A 23,074-nucleotide genomic window follows, 5' to 3' on the forward strand; every position below is an offset into this window, starting at 1 on the left:
CAGCGGTCTGGCCCGCAGGCCGTAATTTGAGGACCCCTGATATAAAGATTTCAGTTCTTTGCAGACTTTTCTTCTGTCATATATTCATATGTCTACAAACCTTTGCCCCAGTCCTTGAAACTGCTCTTTACATTTGAGCAGGCAGGTTTCACAAAACCTGGTAAGATGATTTGATGCTAAGTGATGTGAGCAGAACCAGGAGAACATTGTGTGATGATCAACTATGACATACTTAGATCTTTTCAACAATACAATGCTCCAAGACAGTCCATATAGATTTGTGATGGAAAATGCCATCCACATCCAAAAAAAGAACTCTGCAGTATTATTTTCAATTTTTTTTTCTTTCTTGTATTTTTTCCCTTTTGTTCTAATTTTTCTTTCAATTAGGCATTGACCAACACCTAATACCCTATACCAAGATAAGGTCAAAATGGGTTTGTGATTTTGAAATAAGGAGTGAATGATATAAGCAAATTAGGAGAACAAGGGATAGTCTACTCAGATCTGTGGAAAAGAGGAAAATCATGGCCAAAGAAAACTAGAGAACATTATGAAATGCAAAATGGATAATTGTGATTATATTAAACTTAAAAGGTTTTGTTTACAACCTTTGGGTTTGTACAAAAAAAAAAAAATGCAGAAAGGAGGCAGAAAACGGGGGGAGGGAGAATTTTACATCCAAGGATTCTGATAGAGGCCTCATTTCTAAAATATATAGAGAACTGACTCAAATTTAAAAGAATACAAGCCATTCTTCAATTGGCAAATGGTCAAAGGATATGAACAATTAATTTTCAGATAAAATTAATATCATTTCTAGTCATGAAAAATCTTCTAAATCACTATTGATTAGAGAAATGCAAATTTTCTTCTTTCCTCCATTATTTTCTTTCTAAAATAGGGTAAAGGGAAACTTCATGTGTAAATAAGTTATCCAGAAAATTTATTTCTGAAAAAAATGTAAGAAATTGGGTAGCTTGAAGATGTTTTGGAATTATTGTGTGAAGTTGAGCTGTTGTACATGTTTGGAAAAGTAGAGAGAGAGAGAAAGAGAATGGAATATAATTTTTTGTTTGCTTATAATAATATCTAGCATTTATATATATATTTATATGTAGCATTTTAAGTTTTGCAAAGCACTTTACATGTTTTCTTATTTGACCATTGCAACTTTGTGTGATAATGCTGTTATTATCCCCATTTTACAGATGGGAAACTAAATCTAAAATTGATTTGTCTCAAGTCACACAGCTAATAAGTAGGAGGCAGGATGTGAATTTAGATTTTCACCCCTCCAAATCCAGCATTTTATCCACTGTTCTGTTTCAATAATTTATCAGAAAAGAAGAGGTTTGAAGAATGGAACCTAAACCACATATGGAATCTTCCATGTATGGAAGGAGGAAGGGAGATAATAACTTTTGAAACATGATGAAAGGATGAAATTTTACAGTGATTGGGAAGTGGAGAAAGTTTAAAATTATTTATGTGGAGAATATGCTATTCAAATACTTCTTGTTCCATAGAGTAACAACTTTTATGGCAGTTAATTTATAGAATTCATTTGTCAATTAATCACATATCATTAAAAATTATACATGTTTTAGATTTTGAAGCAATTTATATGTAATATTATTTAATATCTTTTATCATTTTTAAACTTTTAAATATATTTCTGATCTGACCAACTAGAATCATTAAGCTCTTTGAGATTAGAGAATATGTCTGATAGTTGATATCTTTTGTCTTGTCAATTCCCACTCTCATAGTGAAGCTTTTATTGTAATAAATATATGCACATAGTGCACACACGAGTAAAATTACCTGATGGAGAAACTTTGTAGCTATCAATAATATATGAAATATTCTGTCCTCGTATTTTCTTTCTCTGCCATAAGGGAAAGTACAGCCCCTGCTCCCCCCTTTTTTTCATATTACTCAGAATTCTACTACTTGTCAGGTTTTTTGTTTTTTTCCCATCACATTACCATAGTCATTGTGTATTCTCACAATTCTGTGTATTGGACTAACGGCCATTAGGTTATAGGATACAACAACTCAATTTTTCAAAGGAGGAATTTGCTCTCAGAAGGGTAAAGTAAATTTGCTTACAGTTACACAGAGAGTGATAGACGTAGCAGTTCCAAATTCTCTTCCTTCTCTTTGCTTTTTTTTTTTTTTTAAATCAGGAATGGTTTTTTTTTTTTTTTTGTTAAAAGCTTTTTTCTATATCTATTGAAATAACTATATGATTTTATTGCTTTTTAATATAGTTAGATATTATGGTTTTCCTAATATTGAACCAGCTCTGCATTCTTGGTATAAATTCAAACTGGTCATAATATATAATCTTTGGTTTATATTGTAAATCTCTTTGCTAATATTTTATTTAAATTTTTGTATCAGTATTCATTAAGGAAATTAGTTTTATATTTTTCTTTGTTTTGTTTCCCCTTATTTAAATATCAAAATTATATGTGTGTCATGGAAGGAATTTTTTTTCAAACAATTTATGAGATTTGGGGATTAAGGTTTTTTTTTCAGTGGTCGCTAGAATTCACATGTAAAATCTTCTGGTCCTGTATTTTGTTTTTTCTTCTTCCTTTGGGTAGTTTGTTTATGTATGACTTGTTTATTTTCTTTTATAAAATAAGGTTATATAAGTATTCTGTTTCCAGTTCTATTAATCTGTCCAGTTTATATTTTTGGTTCATAATCATCCTTTTAGAATGTCAGTTTTATTGGCCAAAATTGTTCCTAACAATTGTTTTTATTTCATTTTCATTGATGGTGCATTCACCTCTTTCTTTCATTTTTATATTAGTAATTTGATTTTCTTTTTAAAAAATCAAATTGGTTTATTTGTGTGTGTTAAAACAGCTTAGTTTAATTTATTAATCCATTGCTTTTTCTCTTAAAAAATATTTCACCAAAAAAAAAGTTTTTATCTTCATTAATCTCCTGTGAGTTTCAAGATTTCCATTTTGATATTTAATTAAGGATTTTTAATTAGCCAGTTTTCTAAAGTTTTTTGGTTGTTGTTGCTGCATGCCAATTTTTTAAACTTCCTTCTTGTATAACTAATGTAAGTGTTTAAAGATATAAATATTCTCCTGTGTGGAATAGAAAGATAAGGTGAAGAACTTACAGGAATGTATGGATTCTTTTTCTACATTTTTTCATTATTTCTGTGTTTCCCCTAAGACCTGAATATGTACAGGCCCATATTTACTTGAGCCTTGGCCAGCTGTAAACATATTTACTTAACCTGAGCTGATGACATTTATCAGTATTTGACATTTATCGATATTTAGTCTATTAGCTTGACTACTATCTGCTTGATTAAGCCTGAAGGCCTGATTTTCTGTTTCCTAGAAATCAGGTGATTTCAGGGAAACAGAAACCTTCCATTCCAATCTCTCCGAATAGCAACAACCAATTAGATGCCTCCCCCTCCCCTTCTCAATCCTCTTACTTGTGATATAATCTCTTGTATAAAAGATGAGTATCTTTACTACTCTTTAGCCCTCCTACCAAGAGCTTTCTCTTTTCTTATTTTGTGATGGGATGGCTCATCCTCCAGAGGTTTTAATAAACAATTTTTCTGCTTTCTACTGAGTGATCTCTGAGTAATTATTTTGGGTAAGGGTCTTCTACATCCCTCACACTCCCAAATATTACTTTGGCTGCATCCACAATTTAATTTTTATATATGCTTCAAAGGCCCTTTGTTGAATATAATTTGTATTGCATTATGATTAGAAAAAGATGCATTTAGTAATTCTGCTTTTCTATATTTGTTTGTGAAGATTTTATAGATATATTCCCATTTAATATTCTTTAGAGGTCTAACTTTTTAAAAATTTTGTCAACTCTCTCTCCCCCCTTTTAAGTTTTTTTCTTTTATTTTATATCACGTTTGTCTAGATCTTGAGAAGAGCTAAACTGAGATCTTTCATTTTCATAGTATTTCCTCCTGTATTTGATTTTTTCCTTTAAGAATTGGATGTTGTGCTGTTTGGCTCATATTTGTTTAATATTGCTGTCATTTTGTTGTCTTTGGCTTGGTTAGATTTTTCTAAGTCAGTATGGAACACATGTATTTCTCTTAATTCAACTAAGCTTTTCTTTAAATATTTAATTTTATGCTATAAGGTACACATAATTATTAAATATTTCTGTTGATTCATTAACATTAAACATAATATCATTTCCCTGCTTTTCTCATATGTCTATAGACTGTGACTTCATTTGAAATTATAATTGCTACAGCAGATTTTTTTAGTTTGTCTAAATGTAATAGATTTTACTATATCTTCTTATTCATGTTAATCTATTTTTAAAGTATGTTTCTTATAAATAATAAGTTGTAAAAATTCAAGTCCATTCTGCTCTTCTTTTTTGTTTTTTGACCAAGTTCTTCCCATTCATATTCACAATTACGATTGTTGATTTTCTATTTCCCCTATTCCACTTGTAATTTTTCTTTTCTTTATTCCAATCCCACCTTATTGCAAAGACAATGATAATAAGGACATTTTATCTATGCTTTTTGTTATGGGAGCCACTTGCTAGTAGTTGCTGGGGATCTAATTCTGACCAGCAGATTGGATCCCTTCATGTGTGAGGATGATAACAATATAAGGAGACTAAGAGGTATTTGCATTCTCTGACCTCTTTCCTCTTCCCTCTTGCCTCCATTTATTTCATTCCCAATCCACAAGCAACATCTCCATTAGTAAAAGCTGCTTTGCAACACCTTCAAGTGTGTTATGATTCACAGCTGTGGGAGCTTTTGGAGAATTGACCTGCCCTCTTTACACTACGGCATGGTCCTTAAAAGCTTGTGATTTTTTTTTTTAATTGAACATTTTGTTTTCTCTCTGTTGCAACTCTTTTCTATGTCTCTAATCCCATATTTTTGAATTCTTTCATTTTAATTTTTCTTTTACATTTTTTCATTGCATTCATAATTTACTATTCCCTTACCTATCTTGCTTTACTCTTAGACCCTTTTTTGCTGAGGCAATTGAGGTTAAGTAACTTGCCCAAGGGTCACACTACTAGGAAGTGTTAAGTGTCTTGAGTATAGATTTGAACTAGGGTCCTCCCGACTTCAGGGCTGGTATTCTAGCCACTCCACCATCTAGCTGCCCCTTCTTCAACCCTTTTTTTTTTTTTTTTAACCTCTATTTCCTTTTTGAATTTAATTTTTTTTTTTTTGGCAGTATCTGTGTCCTTTTAATATGTTCAGATTTTCTTTATCTGATTCAAATGAAGATATAATTTATTAGATGCCTCTTCTCTCCAGTCCTTCCTCTGTGGGTTATATATGTTATCTTTTGCACTCTTATGTAATAGTGATTTACTTACCCTTCTTCCTTAAGTTAGTTCCCTGCTCCTTTTATCTTTGACTTCTCATAAGACCAGTAGACAAAATCACCCACAGACCCTATGTCATTTTCACTTTTAAGACCTTTAATGATATTAGAGGTCTGAGAAGACATTTGTTTTATATTTTCCAATTACATGAAAACAGAAGATTACCCACCATATTCCATTTTTATTAAACATATATGGATATCTTTCTAGGTTTCTCTTGGTGCCATTTCCCTTTCAGATTGTTTATTTAGGTTTTGTTATTGTGGTTCTCCCTCTCCCTCCCATCCTCCCAAATTAGGAATGTTTAGTAGTTCTCTTTCACTAAAGGTTCATTTTCTTCCCTGTAAAATTTTACTTAGTTTTTTCCAAATAGGTAATAGTAATCTATTTTTCTCTTACCTTTTTCAGTGTCATATTAACAAGCTCTCCTCTTACCTAAAGTTGTAGTTACTAAGTTTGTGTGATCTTTGTTCTGGTTCTTTAGTACTTGAACCTCCTTTTTGACTGCTTTGCAACATTTTTTTTTCTTTACCTGGAAGTTCCAGAATTTAACAGTTAAGTTTCTGGAAGTTTTTATTAAGAGGTTTCTTTCCTGAGGTGACTGGTAGATTCTTTCTATTTCTACTTAGCCTTTTGTTTTCCAAAAGTTCTGAGCAGTTTTTATTTATAATTTCTGGAAACAAGCTATCTAGACATTTTTCTTTGATCGTAACTTTCAGGACAGTCTAAAAGTCTTAGATTATTTCTTCTGGTTCTGTTTTCCCAGTCATTTGTTTTTGATGTGTATGTCTTAGGTTTTCTTCTGTTTCTATCCCTTGTAAACTCCCTGTTCCTTTCCTCCCCCTCCAATTTTTTGGTTTTTAGTTTTTCTTTTTGAGTTATTTGTTTTGTGGCTTATTCTGTGATTTTCAAGGCGTTTTAAGTTCTTGAATAGGTTTCTTACTATTTTAAGATGTCAGTTTTCCTTACCATTTCACCTTCTGTGCTTTTCTCTTTTGTAACTCTTGTTTTCCTTTTTTCCATTTACTCCTGTAGTCCCTGTGACCAGGATATTTTTTTCTCTGAACTTTATCTGGACTTGTGGAATCTCTATTCCCAGGGTTTCCCTCATAGGCATCTTCCAAATCAAGGTATTTATTTCCTCATGATAGTCAGAGTTTTCCTTGTTTATTCATTTTTCCTGTCTCAATCCCGTTCTCCATAGCAGGAGAAAATAGGACTGTGCTAGGGTCATTCTCCAATTCTGAATGATGAGAGCAATCTATGTGTCTATGGTGGAGAGTATCTATTCATGAATTTTGCGACTCAGACTGGGTCCCTCTTTCAAAGGACTCTTGAACTGCTGACTCTAGAATCTGTCTAAGGGCTAAGGGCTCCTTTTGTTAAAAGATCTTTCTTTAGGCTCCATCCTGGATCATTTCTACCTGCTTTTGGATTCAGACATTGTTCTCATTTTGATCTCAGTCAAGGGTTACTTAGCTGGATTTTGCCTATGGTCTTTAACTTAAATCTGAGTTCCATCTACTGGTACATATTGGATTTCCATCTCTTGGTACAGACTCTTCTCCCCACTCCCTTGGCCACTTTCTGTCTGGATTCCTATAGCTTCCAGTCTTTAGCTTTGCTGCTAATGTGGGATGGTGCTGGAAATAATACTAATTTCCTCCCAGAAGTCCTGGGCTACTAGTACTGTTTTTCATATACCCCATTTTGTTTTTTCAGAACTCCTAGAATAATCAACCTTTTGATTTCTGAGTTAGATCGGGCAGTCTATAGGTAATCCTCCTTTATTTCTTTTTAGAGTAGTGAATTTTTCCCCTATTATTTAACATTTTTTTAAAAAATAGGGTTCCAAATTTTTTTCTTCCATTCAGTTTCTCTTCCCCACCTTGAGAAGGTGAATATGATCAATTGTACATGTGAAGTAATACAGAACATATTTCCATATTAGTCATGTTGTTAAAAAAAAAAAGCAAAGAAAAGTTAATAATTAGACTTTAATTAGCATTGAATTCATCAGTTTTTCATCATGAATCCTTTGGAATTATTTTGGATCATTAACTTAAGCTTTCACAGTTGATCAGCATTTCAGTATTGCTGTGTATGATATAATATTCTCCTGGTTCTACTGACTTTGCTTTCTTTTTTTTTTTTCTTTTATTATAGCTTTTTATTTACAAAACATTTATGGGTAATTTTTCAACATTGACTCTTGCAAAACCTTCTGTTCCAAATTTTCCCCTCCTTCCCCCCCACCTTCCTCCCCTAGATGGCAGGTATTCCAATATATGTTAAAAAATATATGTTAAATTCAATATATGTATACATATCGATACAGTTATTTTGCTGCACAAGAAAAATTGTACCTAGAAAGAAAAAAAAAAAAAAAACCTGAGAAGGAAAACAAAAATGTAAGCAAACAACATCCGGAAGAGTGAAAATGCTATATTATTGTCTACACTCAGTCCCAACAGTCCTCTCCCTGGGGTGTACATGGCTCTCATTACTGAACAATTGAAATTGATCTGAATCAGTTCATTGTTAAAGAGAAGCCATATCCATCAGAATTGATCATTATGTAGTCTGCTTGTTGCCATGTATAATTATCTCCTGGTTCTGCTCATTTCACTTAGAATCAGTTCATGTAGGCCTCTCCAAGCCTCCCTGAAATCATCCTGCTGGTCATTTCTTACAGAACCAGTAGTATTCCATAGTATTCACATAATTTATTCAGTTATTCTCTAATTGATGGGCATCCACTCAATTTCCAGTTTCTTTGCCACTAGAAAAAGAGCTGTCACATTTTTGCACATGTGGGTCTCTTTCCCTCCTTTAAGATCTTTTTGGGATATAAGCCCAGTAGTAACACTGCTGGGTCAAAGGGTATGCACAGTTTGATAACTTTTTGAGCATAGTTCCAAATAGCTCTCCTGAATGGTTGCATTCATTCACAGTTCCACCAACAGTGTAGTGTATCAGTGACCCAATTTTCCCACATCCCCTCAAATTCATCATTATCCACACTCATTATCTTTTCCTGTTATCTTAGCCAATCTGAGAGGTATGTAGTGGTATCTTAAGAGTTGTCTTAATTTGCATTTCTCTGATCAAAAGTAATTTGGAGCACCTTTTCATATAACTAGAAATAGTTTCAATTTCTTCATCTGAAAATTGTTCATATACTTTGACCATTTATCAACTGGAGAATGGCTTGATTTCTTATAAATTTGACTCAATTCTCTATATATTTTGGAAATGAGGCCTTTATCAGAACCTTTGAATGTAAAAATATTTTCCCAGTTTATTGCTTTCCTTCTAATCTTGTCTGCATTAGTTTTGTTTGTACAAAAGCTTTTTAACTTGATATAATCAAAATTTTCTATTTTGCGATAAATAATGATTTCTAGTTCTTCTTTGGTCACAAATTGCTTCCTCCTCCACAGGTCTCAGCCAGTAGTAAACTATCCTATATGTTTTTCTAATTTATTTGTAATATCATTCTTTATGTCTAAATCATTAACCTATTTTGACCTTATCTTTGGTATACAGTGGTTAAGTATGAATCACTGCGTAATTTCTGCCATACTAGTTTTCAATTTTCCAGCAGTTTTTGTCAAATAGTGAATTCTTATTCCCAAATCTGGGGTCTTTGGGTTTGTCAAACACTAGATTGTTATAGTTATTGGCTATTTTGTCCTGTGAACCTAATCTATCCCACTAATCAACTAGTCCATTTCTTAGCTAAGGCCCCATTCATTTGCTTTTCTCTTCATTAATTCTTTGAAATCCTTGACCTTTTGTTCTTCTAGATGAATTTTGTTATTTTTTTCTAGGTCAGAAAAAATAGTTTCTTGGGAGTTTGATTGGAATAGGACTAAATAGATTAGTTTAGATGTGTTATCATCATTATTATATTTGCTCGACCTATCCAAAAGCATTTGATACTTTTCCAATTTTGAGATCTGACTTTATTTGTGTGGAAAATGTTTTGTAGTTTTGCTCATATAGTTCCTAATTTTCCTTTGGCAGGTAGATTCCCAAATATTTTATACTATTGACGGTTGTTTTAATTGGAATTTCTCTTTGTATCTCTTGCTGTTGGATTTTGTTAGTAATATATAAAAATGCTTATGGTTTATGTGGATTTATTTTGTATCCTGCAACTTTGCTAATAGCTTTTAGTTGATTTTCTGGGGTTTTTTAAGTATATAATCATATCATCTACAAAGAGTGATAATTTGATTTCCTCATTGCCTACTCTAATTCCTTTAATCTCATTTTCATCTCTTATTGCCAACACTAGCATTTTTAATATGATATTGAATAATAATGGTGATAGTGAGCAACCTTGTTTCATTCCTGATCTTAGTGGGAATGGTTCCAGTGTATCCCCATTATATATGATGCTTACTTATGATTTTAAAATAGATACTTAAAAGTCCATTCCTATACTCACTAGTGTTTTTAATGGGAAGGAGTGTTGGATTTTATCAATGCTTTTTCTGCATCTATTGAGATAATCACATGAATTTTATAGTCAGTTATATTAATAGTTTTCCTAATACTGAACCAGCCCTGCATTCCTGATATAAATCCCACTTGGTCGTTGTGTATTATCCTCGGCATGACTTGCATGACTTTCTGTAATCTCTTTACTAATATTTTATTTAAAATTTTTGCATCAGTATTCATTAGGGAGACTTAGTTTATAGTTTTCTTTCTCTGTTTTCATCCTACCTGGTTTAGGCATCAATACCATGTCTGTGTCATAAAAGGAATTTGATTAGGAGACCTTCATTCCCTATTTTTTCAAATAGTTTATATAGTATTGAGTTACTTGTTCTTTAATTTGGTAGAATTCACATGTAAATCCATCTGGTCCTGGGGATTTTTTCTTAGGGAGCTGATGATTAATAGCTTGTTCTATTTCTTTTTCTAAAATGGGACCATTTAAGCAATTTATTTCCTCTTCTGTTAATCTGGGCAAATCTATATTTTGTAGGTATTCCTCCATTTCACATAGGTTGTCAAATTTATTGGCATACAGTTGGGCAAAGGAACTCTCCTGATATTTATTACTCTGGTTTCCTCTTCATTGGTGGATAGTGCTCCCTTTTCATTTTTGAGACTAACAATTTGATTTTCCTCTTTCCTTTTTCTACTCAAATTAACTAAAAATTTATCTATTTTGTTGTTTTTTTCATAAAGCCAACTCTTAGTTTTATTTATTAATTCAATAGGTTTTTTTTTACTTTCAATTTTATTAATCTCTTCTATATTTTTAGAATTTCAAGTTTGATATTTGGGATTTTTAAATTTGCCCTTTTTCTAGCTTTTTTAGTTGTTAGCCCAATTCATTGATCTTCTCTTTCTCCATTTTATGCAAATAAACATCTAGAGATATAAAATTTCCCCTTATTACAGTTTTGGCTGCATCCCATAAATTTTGGTATGTTGTCTCAATATTGTCATTCTCTTGGATGAAATTATTAATTGTGTCTATGATTTGCTGTTTCACTCATTCATTCTTTAGAATGAGATTATTTAGTTTCCAATGACTTTTTAGTCTATTTTCCCCTAGCTTTTTATTGAATGTAATTTTTATTGCATCATGATCTGAAAAAAAAATACATTTACTATTTCTGCCTTTTTTTGTATTAGGTTCCATGAACTGCCAAGAAGTGTATTCCTTTCTATCTCCATTCAATTTTCTACAAAGATTTATCATATCTAACTCTTCTAATATTCTATTTACCTCTTTAACTTCTTTCTTATTTATTTTGTGGTTTGATTTTCTAGTTTACAGTTTTGCTGTCTATTTTGTCTTGCAGCTCTCTTAACTTCTCCTTGAGGAATTTTCATGCTATACTACTTGGTGCATATATATTCAGTATTGATATTGCTTCATTATTTATGGTATCCTTTAGCAAGACATAGTTTTCTTCCTTATCTCTTATAATTAGATCAGCTTTTGCTTTTGCTTGATCTGAGATCAGGATGGCTATCCCTGCTTTTTTTAACTTAATCTGAAGCATAATAGATTCTGCTCCAGCCTTATACTTTTATTTTGTATGTATCCCTCTGCTTTAAATGTGTTTCTTGTAAACAACATATTGTGGGATTCTGACTTAATCCAGTCTTCTGTGTACTTCTGCTTTATGGGAGAGTTCACCCTATTCACATTTAGAATTAAAACTACTAATTCTGTATTTCCTGTCATCTTATTATCCCCAGATTATACTTTTCCCTTTCCTTTTCCCCTTTCCCTCCTCCCCAGTATTTAATTTATGACCACCACTTCTCTCAAGCAGCCCTCCCCGTTTCTTGTACCTTTCCCCTAGTAGTTCTGTTTTCCCTCCTATTTAGCCTACCTTTTCCCTTTTTGCCTTTCCTTTCCCTCTTTTCAATAAGGTGAGAGAAGTTTATCTGTAAACCAAATATGCCTAATATATTTTCTCTTTGAGCCAAATCTGATGAGCCATCATCAATGATGATGAAAAGATTCACACAGTGTTCATCCACCTCCCGATTCTTTCCTTCAAATGTTAATAGGTTTCCTTTGCCTCTTTGTGAGAATGTAATTTCCTGGATTTTACCTCCACATTTCCCTTTTTCTGGTACTATCCCCTTTGCACCTCTAGTTTCTTTTTTATATTATATCAGTAAAATCAATTATGCCTGCACTCTCTATGTTATACCCATAACAGAAATACAGTTCTCAGTAATTCTTTTTACCTTTTTATGCTTCTCTTGGGGGTCAAATTTTTTGGTTAGCTCTGGTCCTTTTAAATACATGGAATTCACCTGTTTCATTGAATACCCATCTTCTTCCATGAAAGAAAATGCTCACTTTAGGAGGGTATTTTATTCTTGGTTGCATTCCAAGTTTCTTTGACTTTTGGAATATCAGATTCCAGGCCCTTCAATCCTTTAATGTGGAAGCTGCTAGATCCTGGGTGGTCCTTACTGTACCTCCTCAGTATTTGAATTGTTTTCAGACATATTTAACACTTATTAGGGGTGATCCTGGGCAAGTCACAACTTCAATTGCATCCTTCCTCTCTCCTTCCCATAAAGGTTAAGGGTCTCCCTTTGGAGAGAACCTTATTCAGTTGTTCTGATCTGTATCTGGCCATTGAACCCAGATGATTCTGGAGGAGAAAGTAAAGCTGGTGACCCTGCCCAGCCCTCTAGCGCCCTCCTCATCAAATCTTAATTCATTTGAATGCATGACATCATAGAAGGAAGAGTAAACAACATTACATGTGTTGTGGGTAAAGCAAAGTGTAAGCACTTTGAGGGCAAGAACTATTTTACTTAATTGTGTTTGTGTACTCAGAACTTAGCACATTACTTGACACAGTTAGAAATCTTGTATTTTTTAACTATAACTGAAAAAGAGAAAGCAGTTATGGATGTTTCCAAAGTATTTCCTTGACCAATGAATTCACATTTCTTTCACAAAATAAATTTCACAAAAAGAAAAATAAAGGGGGATGGCAGAGGAAAGAATTGAGTTTGAATAAGTCATTTATCCTCTAAGCCTTAGTTTTCTATTCTGTAAAAATATGGGACTCGGATTTTGTGATCATAGAAATATTTTTGATTTCTTAGGTTATATGAAAATTCTATATGTGGGAAAACATTTTAAATTTGAATTAGAAGACCTAGTTCTGCCAGCTCTGTGTGACTTTGTTCTGATGGCTTAAAGATTATTGAACTAGAATTAGAAAGAACCATAGAAGTCATACAGTCCAACTCTGATTTTATAATCCAGTAAACAAGTCCCTAAAAGCGTAGTTGACTTGCCTTAGTTAAATGGCAGAACTCCTTGTTCACCATTCTTCCTAAACTTTTTGGGCTTCAATTTCTTCATCTCTCTAAAATGAAACTGAATTAGATGGTATTCTAATTTTATCTTTTGATGAACTTCAGCTTATGGATTGCTTCTCAGAATATTTTTAAATGCATAAAATAAAACATAGGATTACAAAGGAAACTGGTGGTTGTTCTTCATTCTTGAAGAAAACCAAAATGACATCACTGTGTTAGTCGAGTTACAGTGTGTCTGACTGTGACTAATTAGACCAATATGAGCTCAGAATGCTTTGTCACAGGTTGAACACAGTCCCTGTGAACATTTGGGATTGCTAAAGCAAACTACTACTGAAATATAGTGATCAAAATATTTTAAGACTCAAGTCCATAGATTCCAAATCTAGAACCCCTGCCCAGTAATAATCCTATTCCAAGATCATGAAATAATGAAAAAAGATATGTTTAGGCATCAATAATAAAACTTCATATTTATGTAATTCCTTTCAAATCTCTAAAAACAATATTTGTCATAGTATAAACAGCTTTCAGATGACTATATTTCAAGTCCTTTAAAATAGTAATAATCAATCCTTTCAAGCAGCATAATGAATTTAGTATTTCCATGTTTCCTTTTTCCAGTTGTCCTGCAGTAAATATTTTTGTATACTGCACAAGAGGTGATAATACACTGACCTGCTTAAATAGCAAAGGCTAGAAAGACTAGAGAGCAGATTGGATCCTGGATTAAAACTATCCCTGAGGTCTGCTCTGGTCCCACATGGTTCTAATAAGTCTCAAGAATTTCCATGGGAAAAGGACAATGCTAGATCATCTTTTATACTATATATTATATTATCATATATTACATGTAATATACATTATATATAACATTATACATATTATTGTATATTACATTTTCTTTACAAAAGAATAATTATTCACTGGGCACTCTTAAGTGGTCGATAGCACTATCATTTCGTTTTTATTAAGGTATGTGAAAAAATCTGTCTGTATTCAGCATTTCTCTCTTCTTCCGGTACCCTCAAAAAACCCATTTCTTTTTACCCATGACTTAACAGAGAAATTTTTAACTATGAGGTCCATGGATAAATTTCAGAGGATTTGTGAACTTGGATAGGAAAACAAATTATACATCATTATATTTTCACCCAAGTTTCATCATACTACCAGAAGAGTTCATAATACTTTAAAAAGTTGAGCTCTTGGTCTAGGCAAACAAATGGAATTTGAAATAAGGACCTGATTAAAGATGCAATAATCTTCCTACCAAACCATGTTGCCTACTTTACTGTACCACAGACTGTGAATGTGATGAATATAAACACAGGAAGACTTCTATAGATGCAAAATGAAGTAAACACAACCAAAAAAACTATGTACAATGACCACAACAATTTCAATGGAAAGAACTACAGTAAATTTTTTTAAATGTTGAAAGTGAATGTCATAATATAGTACCTAGCATTTAACCCTAAATAAGAGTTACTGTACTGTAGATGTGGAACCCTGCAGATGTCAGACTTTTTCAGTGTGTTTTTGGTTAATTTTGCTCAAGCATTTTTGTTTTCTCTTTTTTATTCTTTGCTATAAAGAATGACTCTATAGGGGTAAGATGCATTGGGAAAAGGTAATGAATGTATAAACAAAAGATATCAATAAAATTACTTGGGAGAAAATAGATAGTTATAGTCTGGTTAATTGGATTTTCTGGTTAACTAAGGCTAATAATTCATTTTCATGTAGTGCTTTAAGATTTACAGAACACTTTTCTCATAATGACCCTTAGATAGAATAACTAATAACTTTTATTATAATCCTTGCTGAAAATCTTTATATTTTCCGTTGTAAATCCAATGGGCAGAAGATAATTTAATCTTTAATGATTCAAAATCTTGGCTTTAGTTCTTCTTGTCCCTTACTTTCTCATTAGAGTGTGAGACAACATTTAGGTAATTGACTTTTCCCATTTACTAAGGTGTTGTGTTGAAATTTATTCAAGTGCTGTTGTGTCTTAAACTTTATTTTGTCTTTTTAAGAAGTCCATATATTAAAATGTGTGGTGATTTTAATTTCAAATCTTACAATGCACTGCTTATTACCTTATTATGGCATAAAGGTAAGCCTGGATCTCTGAAGACAAGTGCTAGTGGAGCTAAGCTTATTTTTCAAGGGTGCTATAAAACTACAGATGCAGAGATGGAGAAGGACTATACACTTTGTCCGAAGTCTATTTTCATTAAGATTCAGGTCTGTCATCAGATGTTCAGCCGGTAACCACTCATAAAGTCAGTAATATACCACTTTCTCCCAATTCCATGCTCAACTTCCATGCCCTTAAACTTCCTCTAACTTTGGTTCTATCCTTTTATGTGATGGATTATAATGTGCAAAGATGGATTAAATCATAGTATAATGAGCACAGACTTTGAATTCAAATTTGAGACTTTTTAATTATTTTGTAATCATGAACAAAGAATTTAAATACAAATAACTTATTTTTATTACAGTTGCAGTCATAATGGACCACTATACTTCTTATCTTCCCAAACTAGTTGGTCTACTATTGATTTTTGTTTTAAGAATCTGTGTTATCTGCATCCAAATAAAGAACTGGAGAAACTGAATGTAAATCCACATATGCTATTTTCATTTCTTTTTTGTTTTTTTCTCTTTCTCATGGTTTTTCTCTTTTGCTTTGATTTTTCTCTCCCAACATGTGTATTAAAATAAATGGAAAAGGAAGAATCTTTGTTATGTTTTCATAATTGTGTTTTCTAGCTATGTCAAGTTTTCTGTAGGAAAAAGAAAATTCATTTACTATAAAGAATCATATATGATTTATTTATAGGTTGGTCAAAGAAAAAATGATGTATGAAAAAGAAGCAAAACAACAAGAAGAAAAAGTTGACAAAATGAAAGCTGAAGATGCTGAAAACTACGCTATTAAGAAGCAGGTAAAATTCTATTTTTAATAAATATTAGGAAAACTAATTAAACCAAATATGTATTTAACTTAAATGTTTTTCCAAACAAAAACTGATGTGAAGAATATCACATTGAAGTACCTAATAACTGAGTAATTTTTAAAGAGGATGACCCCATGAGAATTACAAATGAGATAACACGTATGAGAATAATTCATAGACTGCTTGTTATATGGTATATTTATTCACTTAAATTCGGCAAATATTTCTTGATCATTTAAAATGTGTAAAGGATTATGCTAAGGTCAGGGATAAAGAAACAAAAGTAAGGCACCCCTTGTCCTCAGGGAACATTTACCTTTCTTAGGGATAGAGATAAATAATAACAAAAAAAGGTGTATTATAATTATGTTCGTGTGATTCTTGGTTTTATTATGGGTAAGTATGCTTCCAAAAAAAAATAGCTGTCTGTAGTTAATCTCTTTTTTCAGGCTTTTGTTAGTGATATATAAAAAGACTGGTGATTTATGTGAGTTATTTTGTATTCTGCTACTTTGCTAAAAATTCTTGTTTCCACTAATTTTTAATTGAATTTTAGGATTTTCCAAGTCTTATCATATAGGATCTTTTTTGTTATTGCTTTCTTCACTCTCATTTCCCTATGACCCATTTCCTTTAACAAAAATGTTTTAAAATGAAGGGGGAAAATAGTTTAGACACATAATATGTTATAATACATAACACATAATCATGTCAAGTATACATCTACTTATTCTGACATTATTGTAGTATTCTATGATTATTGTCCTTCTAAAAAAAAATGGGGCAAAATTATATATCCCATGTTTTCAGGGGCAGGCCCCCTTTTTTTCCTCCCCTACTCTACCAGAAAGCTCACTGCGGGTAATCAGTGCTTTTCTTTCTTAGCTTCTTCCTTAGACAGATTGGTTGAGTTAAAGAAAAGTCTATCTGAAATATCTGAAGACTTCCCCCCACACCACTGTCCCTTCTGTCCCCCCCCCCTACTCCTTCACCCCTCCCCCTCCCCCCACTCCAGCAGAATGGATAGATGAGAAGAATTTATTTCAATGCCCATGAAGGCAGGCTAAACCAAATGCTTTGGAGTATTGAGAGCTTGGTCAGCTATTAAAGATGCCAAGTTCATCAACTTCATCTAGGACCTGTCATTCTGACTTTTGTCTTACCACTGGATTTGAATCCCCTGGGAGAGAGAGTGAGTCTGATGACTTTGTGCAAACTCTTTGTCACTTAAATCCAATTAATGCCCAAGTCTAGACATTACATTATGATGTCATTGGTCCTCATCAGATAACAACTTTTTATGTCAATAAATTTCAATGCCAGAAATGTGTTTTTATACATTAATTTGGGAAACACTCATTTTAAAATTTTACATAGAAGGATGGTGAAAGAATATTAGTAATATCTCTCTAAAACCAAGAAAGAGCAAAAGAGAAAAGCATTAAGAAAGTATGTGGCTGGAAAGACTTACTTGAACTGATAAGACAATGAAGGTGAGCAGATCTATTGTACACAATAACAACTTAGTTTTTCTTAGTAATACATCATTGATCTAAGACAAGTTCTAAAAGTTCATGATAAAAAGTGTTATCCACCTCTCGAGAAAGTGGCGTCTGAATACAGACTGAAGCATACTAATTTTTTTTTCTTCCTCCCTCCTTCCCCAATGCCAAAATGATGTAGGTCAGGATGACTTAGCTTTTAGTTGTATTGCCATCTTCTTAAATTGAAGCTGTAAGTATACTGCTTGGTATTTGGGAAGCTGAAGTGAAACTAGATCTCTGGAAGGGTCCATATCAGGTTTCAGCCTTTTTAAATTAATAGCTGTATAGCTTAATGCCAGATTATTAATCCCAGCATTATCCTGTATTCTTCACTATCCATTAGCGCACATATAGTCAGTCAATTGCTTAATCTTTTCATTTCTGCCTTCACAACATTTCTTATATTTCATATATGTGCTGCTTTTCTTAAGCTCATGCCCTCACTGTGTATTTCCATAATACATAGATATATAGCTAGGTGTCTACCATATAGTAGCAACTTAATCTCTTGTTGATTGGATCATGTGAAACCACCTATTTGAAAACTCCTACTCAGTGAGGATAAAGAAAGGTCTCTCTTTAACAGCATCAATTAATAAATTAGTTAATTAGCATCATTCTCTTTCTCTTTGGCATATGTGAAAACAGTAAGCTTGATTATGAAAGCATTATGCTTTTCATGCCTTCTTTATTCATTTAGTGTAATTCAATGAACAGTTTTTGTGTACAGCTATTAATAACAAAAGAAAATGGTGAAATATTTGTTGAAATATATATCCTACTAATAAAAAATATTGAGATTTACTTGAAAACATACAGTAGGTATTCAGTTTTTTATGAAGAATACTGCCTTCCTGATCCCCTGCTTTGATAAGTAATGTGGTGAAGTCAAAATCCTACATTTGACAATCTTTTATTTATATATATTGTCCATTACTGCACACACAAATGAGTTGTAAATTCAGTAATCAGCTTTACAGGGTGGAAAAAGTAATAAACTACTTTTAAATAGGGAAAGATTTGTGATAAGTTAAAAATCTTAGCAAACATACCTAGAACTGAAAATAATTGGTTAAAAAAAAAGTAAGCATTTTTTGAAGAATATATATATATAAAATTGGAATTTTGCTTCTGTATTTGTTTCAGTTGTACGATATTTTTTTCTAAGATAAGTGGACATTTATTTCTTAATCAGTTCAAGCCACAAGAGTAATAGAAATTTAAATCTCATATTTCAGGTTAATATTTCAGACCTCTTTGCAAAAAAGATAATTGGCTGGTTTTAAAACATTTTTACTATGTTGCTTTTGCTACAGTGCTTAGCATTTAGCACTACAGGACTTTGCTCATAGTAGGGCCATAATATTGGTTCTTCTTAGTATAACTTAAGGAAGAAACTCCTCCCACATAATATTGTGTCATTCATTTTAAGAAAAATACAGATCTTGTGATCATGTATCTTTCCTACTTATTGATTGGGTTTCACAGTCATAGATTTAATTATTTTTTCTTCTACCATGATTTGCTTCATTTGTACTATGTTTCATATAATCAAGTTAGAACAATGGGTTTTGATTCCAGAAAAAATATGCCCTAGAATCTATAATCCTGGATTTAATTCTGTAGTGTTTTCAATCAGAATGGCCAAGTGTTCAGGTTCAGAGGGGTGCCAGGTTGGTAATTTGACTCAAACTGCATGGTGAGAATAATCTCTTTCCTAAAATGAAGCACAAGGATAAGTAATAACTTTTTATGCATGATAAGCATCAAAAATATGAACCTGCTGGTCTTGGCTTTTCATTTTTCTTTACCTTTGTCTTTCAGGGAGAACCTCCTGCCGTGTGCACACGATGTGATCAATAACTCAATAACTTTTTTCATGCAGTAATTATCTCTATGTGGTATTATCTGAACACTGTTTTTCTTTATTACTCAAAAGATGCAGGAGATATTTATATAACCAGCTGATCCCATTTTGGATGAAGGTGCTTTGTGACAGCAGGAGAAATAGTTTATTTTAAATAGCCTTTTTAAACTAACATGCTTTAGAAAGCTTTTATTTGTTAATTTTCACTTAACATGGAAAAAGGTGAATGAATACAAAGATACTTCATTTATTTAACTCAATTCTTAAAATTTTATGGTAAGTTGTAAACAATGTCAATCAATCAGGTTTTTCTTATGTCATTCATTTTGACAAATATAATTATTTAAAGCAATTTATTGTTGAAGAAGTAGAATATTGTTTGTTGAATATTCAAATGAGAAAACCTCTGACAATTTTTAATTTCTCTAAAGCATCTACATGTTTCGTAAAGGTTTTGAATATAATATATTCTGAGATACCTGCATATTTAGACACTTGACAATATTATATTTATAGACAGAAATCTTGCAAGAGTCTCGAATGATGATTCCAGATTGCCAACGCAGATTGGAAGCTGCACGTTCTGATCTTCTACAGCTGGTGGTATGTAAAGCAGGGAATTTTGTAGTTAATATTTTTAAACCTTTTTCAACAAAATACATTGAAGACTCAAATCTCATAAGTGTTACTCAAGACTAGTTGAAAATTTTCAATTCAGCTGCATTATAACATTTTTACATTGCAAAATATCTATTATAGATCCTGGTCTTAGTTACCAACTGCAGTAATATTTTCAAACTTAACATTAAATGTAAGTGAATTTGAATTGATAGCCAGTTGTCAGAGCTTGCAGCTATGCTTTCTACTCTTTCTAACCATTTCTTTTAGCAAATATTTGTTTTGTTTACATTCACTTCCTCTTTAAGTATTTTATTCTACATATCAATTATGGTATTTTCATCTGAGGTGTAGTGTCTAAGTGTTTCACATGAATATGGAACTTTTAAAAAGGAGTTCCAAATTATTTTCAGAACCAGATACTATGTTGTGTAAGATTTAAAACTAAATAAAACATTCCACCTGTGTCCTCCCCATTCAATAGTATTTGGATCTAGATTAAAAGCACTTTCACCATACATACAGGTATTAAAGCCTCCTAATTCAGAGAGGATTCTGTTTTGTAAAATGTGAAGCAGTTTTTATTTTATTCTTTTCCAGTTTTTGTACACAGAAAATTCCAAGCATTACTAAAATATTCACAAAGAACAAAAGAACTGCACCATAATTAATTAATAAATTTCATGATGAATTCTAATCTCTTTTTTTTTTTAAATCCAGATACATGATTAATTCCATATAGGGAACTCTAGTAGACAAACTTTTTATCAAAGTAGATAGGCAGTAGTTTTGTAACTTAAAATCTTAAGTTACCTGAATTACAGAGAAATAAGTTGGCTTGCCCTGGTTCACATTGTTAACATGGCAAAAATGGAACTCAGATCCAGGTCTTCAGCTCCATCCATGTGCTATAGTGGCACATTACTTTTAATTTGTTTTTTTTATCCAAAGTTAATTATTAGCTACATAGTTTTTTTCCTGAAATGTCATTTTCCTATATATTTTTTTCAAAGTAATCTTTTAAAAATTAAAGCATGCTATTTTTTACTTCGTGAGAGATTTTAGGCCAGTTATATGTATGTATATGTGTATGTATACATATGTGGGTGTATATATATGTATATGTATTGAGGCTTGTAGACTTTATTTGCTTTAAATATATATTTCATTGAGCCTGGATATCTACACTTGGTAACATTTCCAAATTTTACCAAATCATTTGACTAATAATTTTCCCTAGTTCTATATCATTTGTTGAACACAAACCTTTCAAGAATCTTTAAAAACTATTGTAAAAGAGAAAGATCCTGGATTATTGGCAATTAGATGGGAAGAGGCTGTTTTGAAACAGAGGCACAATAATGAAGAGAATCTAACATATTAAAGTACTGTTTTGGCTAACATAATATACTCATTAACCCCTTAATTGCTAGAATGTTTATTTGCTTTCATGAAGTAGTAGCTAAGGGATTGATTCTTTAAAATCACTTAGAAGTACTATCTTAGAATTATACCTTATACATACTGTCCAAGACATCATTAAAGGCATGAATATTTTGTCATAAACATTAAACATTTGTCAAAAAACATTAAAAATTGTACCAGATCTGTAAATGTTCTTAAAATTCTAAAAATTTGATCAGATGATAAAAGTCATATATTTTAACTAAAATGTTAGACAGAGTGAAGTAATTATCTTTTCTCACATGAAATGTATTTTAATATTCCAAATTAATGAATTTTAAAAATGTTTTATGAGAATTTGTTTAGATATGATTAATGCCTTAATTCCTGACAATGTCATAATTGTCATTATACTGTTATTTAAAAATTCGTTAAAATGATTTATTTATACAGTAATATTCATAAAACATATCATCTCTTCCCTATCCTGAAAGAGGGGACATGATTGAATTAATTGATCCATGTCTAAAGATATAACATGATACCTGGTAGTCAAGTCCCTTTGAATTGTAAGATTTTCATGGATGTTAATAATGCTGGAATTGCAACAAATGATTGTGTCAAATGGGCTCATAGTGGGCATTTAATAAATGCTTGTTGAACTTAATTGAATTTTAAAAACTCATTTTTTATTATTTCATTTTAGGAAAACGAAAAAGACTTAGAAGAAGCTGAAGAATATAAAGAAGCTCGTTCAGTTCTGGATTCAGTGAAGTTAGAAGCTTAAAATGTTTCTTTCTGCTGAATGAATTTTTTCCCCATTAAACACTGGGATCCATTCCACATTTTATTATGGTTGGTCATTCTTTCTGTGTTCCAATAGTGTGAGAATGTGATTCATTTTTCTTTATGTAGTTGCATCTCTTTGACTTTACTTAATTTAAAAATGTATCAAATAAATGGTTTAGCCTGATATTAGATGCTTATTATTTTGTAGAGTTTTATTGACTAATAAGCTGTCTTTAAAAAAAAAAAACCTATTTATACCTGAAAAGTAAGATTAGTAATAATTGCATTTGAATTTTTACTTTGATATGTTGTTTCCAAATCATGATTCTGTTAAGTGTTTTGGCTTAGAAAATTTTTTGTATACAGAAAATAAAAATTTGACCAGTTTGTGTTATATATTCTGAATAAGGGGTGTGTGTGTGTGTGTGTGTGTGTGTGTGTAGCATCTGAGGATGGGGGTGGGGAAGAAAGACAGTTCTCAGGGGATAATGCCATGTATATTTTCCCTTCATAATGAAAGACCTAACATTTTCACTAACTGGAATTGGGTAAATGAATATGACACCATTATATGTGATGAATAAAAAGATAAAAGTAATAAGTATATAACAGAAAGAACAAAAGTGTAGAATAACTACAACAGAGAATTTGAAAATAGGACT

At 31.8% G+C, this 23,074-nt stretch overlaps 1 protein-coding gene across 1 annotated transcript in view; it reads left to right on the top strand.

The window, feature by feature from the left end:
* Positions 1-22,598, top strand: part of TBCA (tubulin folding cofactor A) — a 76,984-nt gene extending 54,386 nt beyond the window's left edge. Inside the window, exons 2-4 of the mRNA XM_051991830.1 lie at positions 16,073-16,178; positions 20,118-20,204; positions 22,330-22,598. Of these exons, the coding sequence (XP_051847790.1) occupies positions 16,073-16,178; positions 20,118-20,204; positions 22,330-22,410 (274 nt within the window). The 3' untranslated portion in view covers positions 22,411-22,598. The remainder of the gene's footprint in view (positions 1-16,072; positions 16,179-20,117; positions 20,205-22,329) is intronic.
* Positions 22,599-23,074: the final 476 nt, after the last annotated feature.

The sequence above is a fragment of the Antechinus flavipes genome, chromosome 1, assembly GCF_016432865.1.
Source record: "Antechinus flavipes isolate AdamAnt ecotype Samford, QLD, Australia chromosome 1, AdamAnt_v2, whole genome shotgun sequence".
In the NCBI taxonomy this organism is placed as follows: Eukaryota; Metazoa; Chordata; class Mammalia; order Dasyuromorphia; family Dasyuridae; genus Antechinus; species Antechinus flavipes.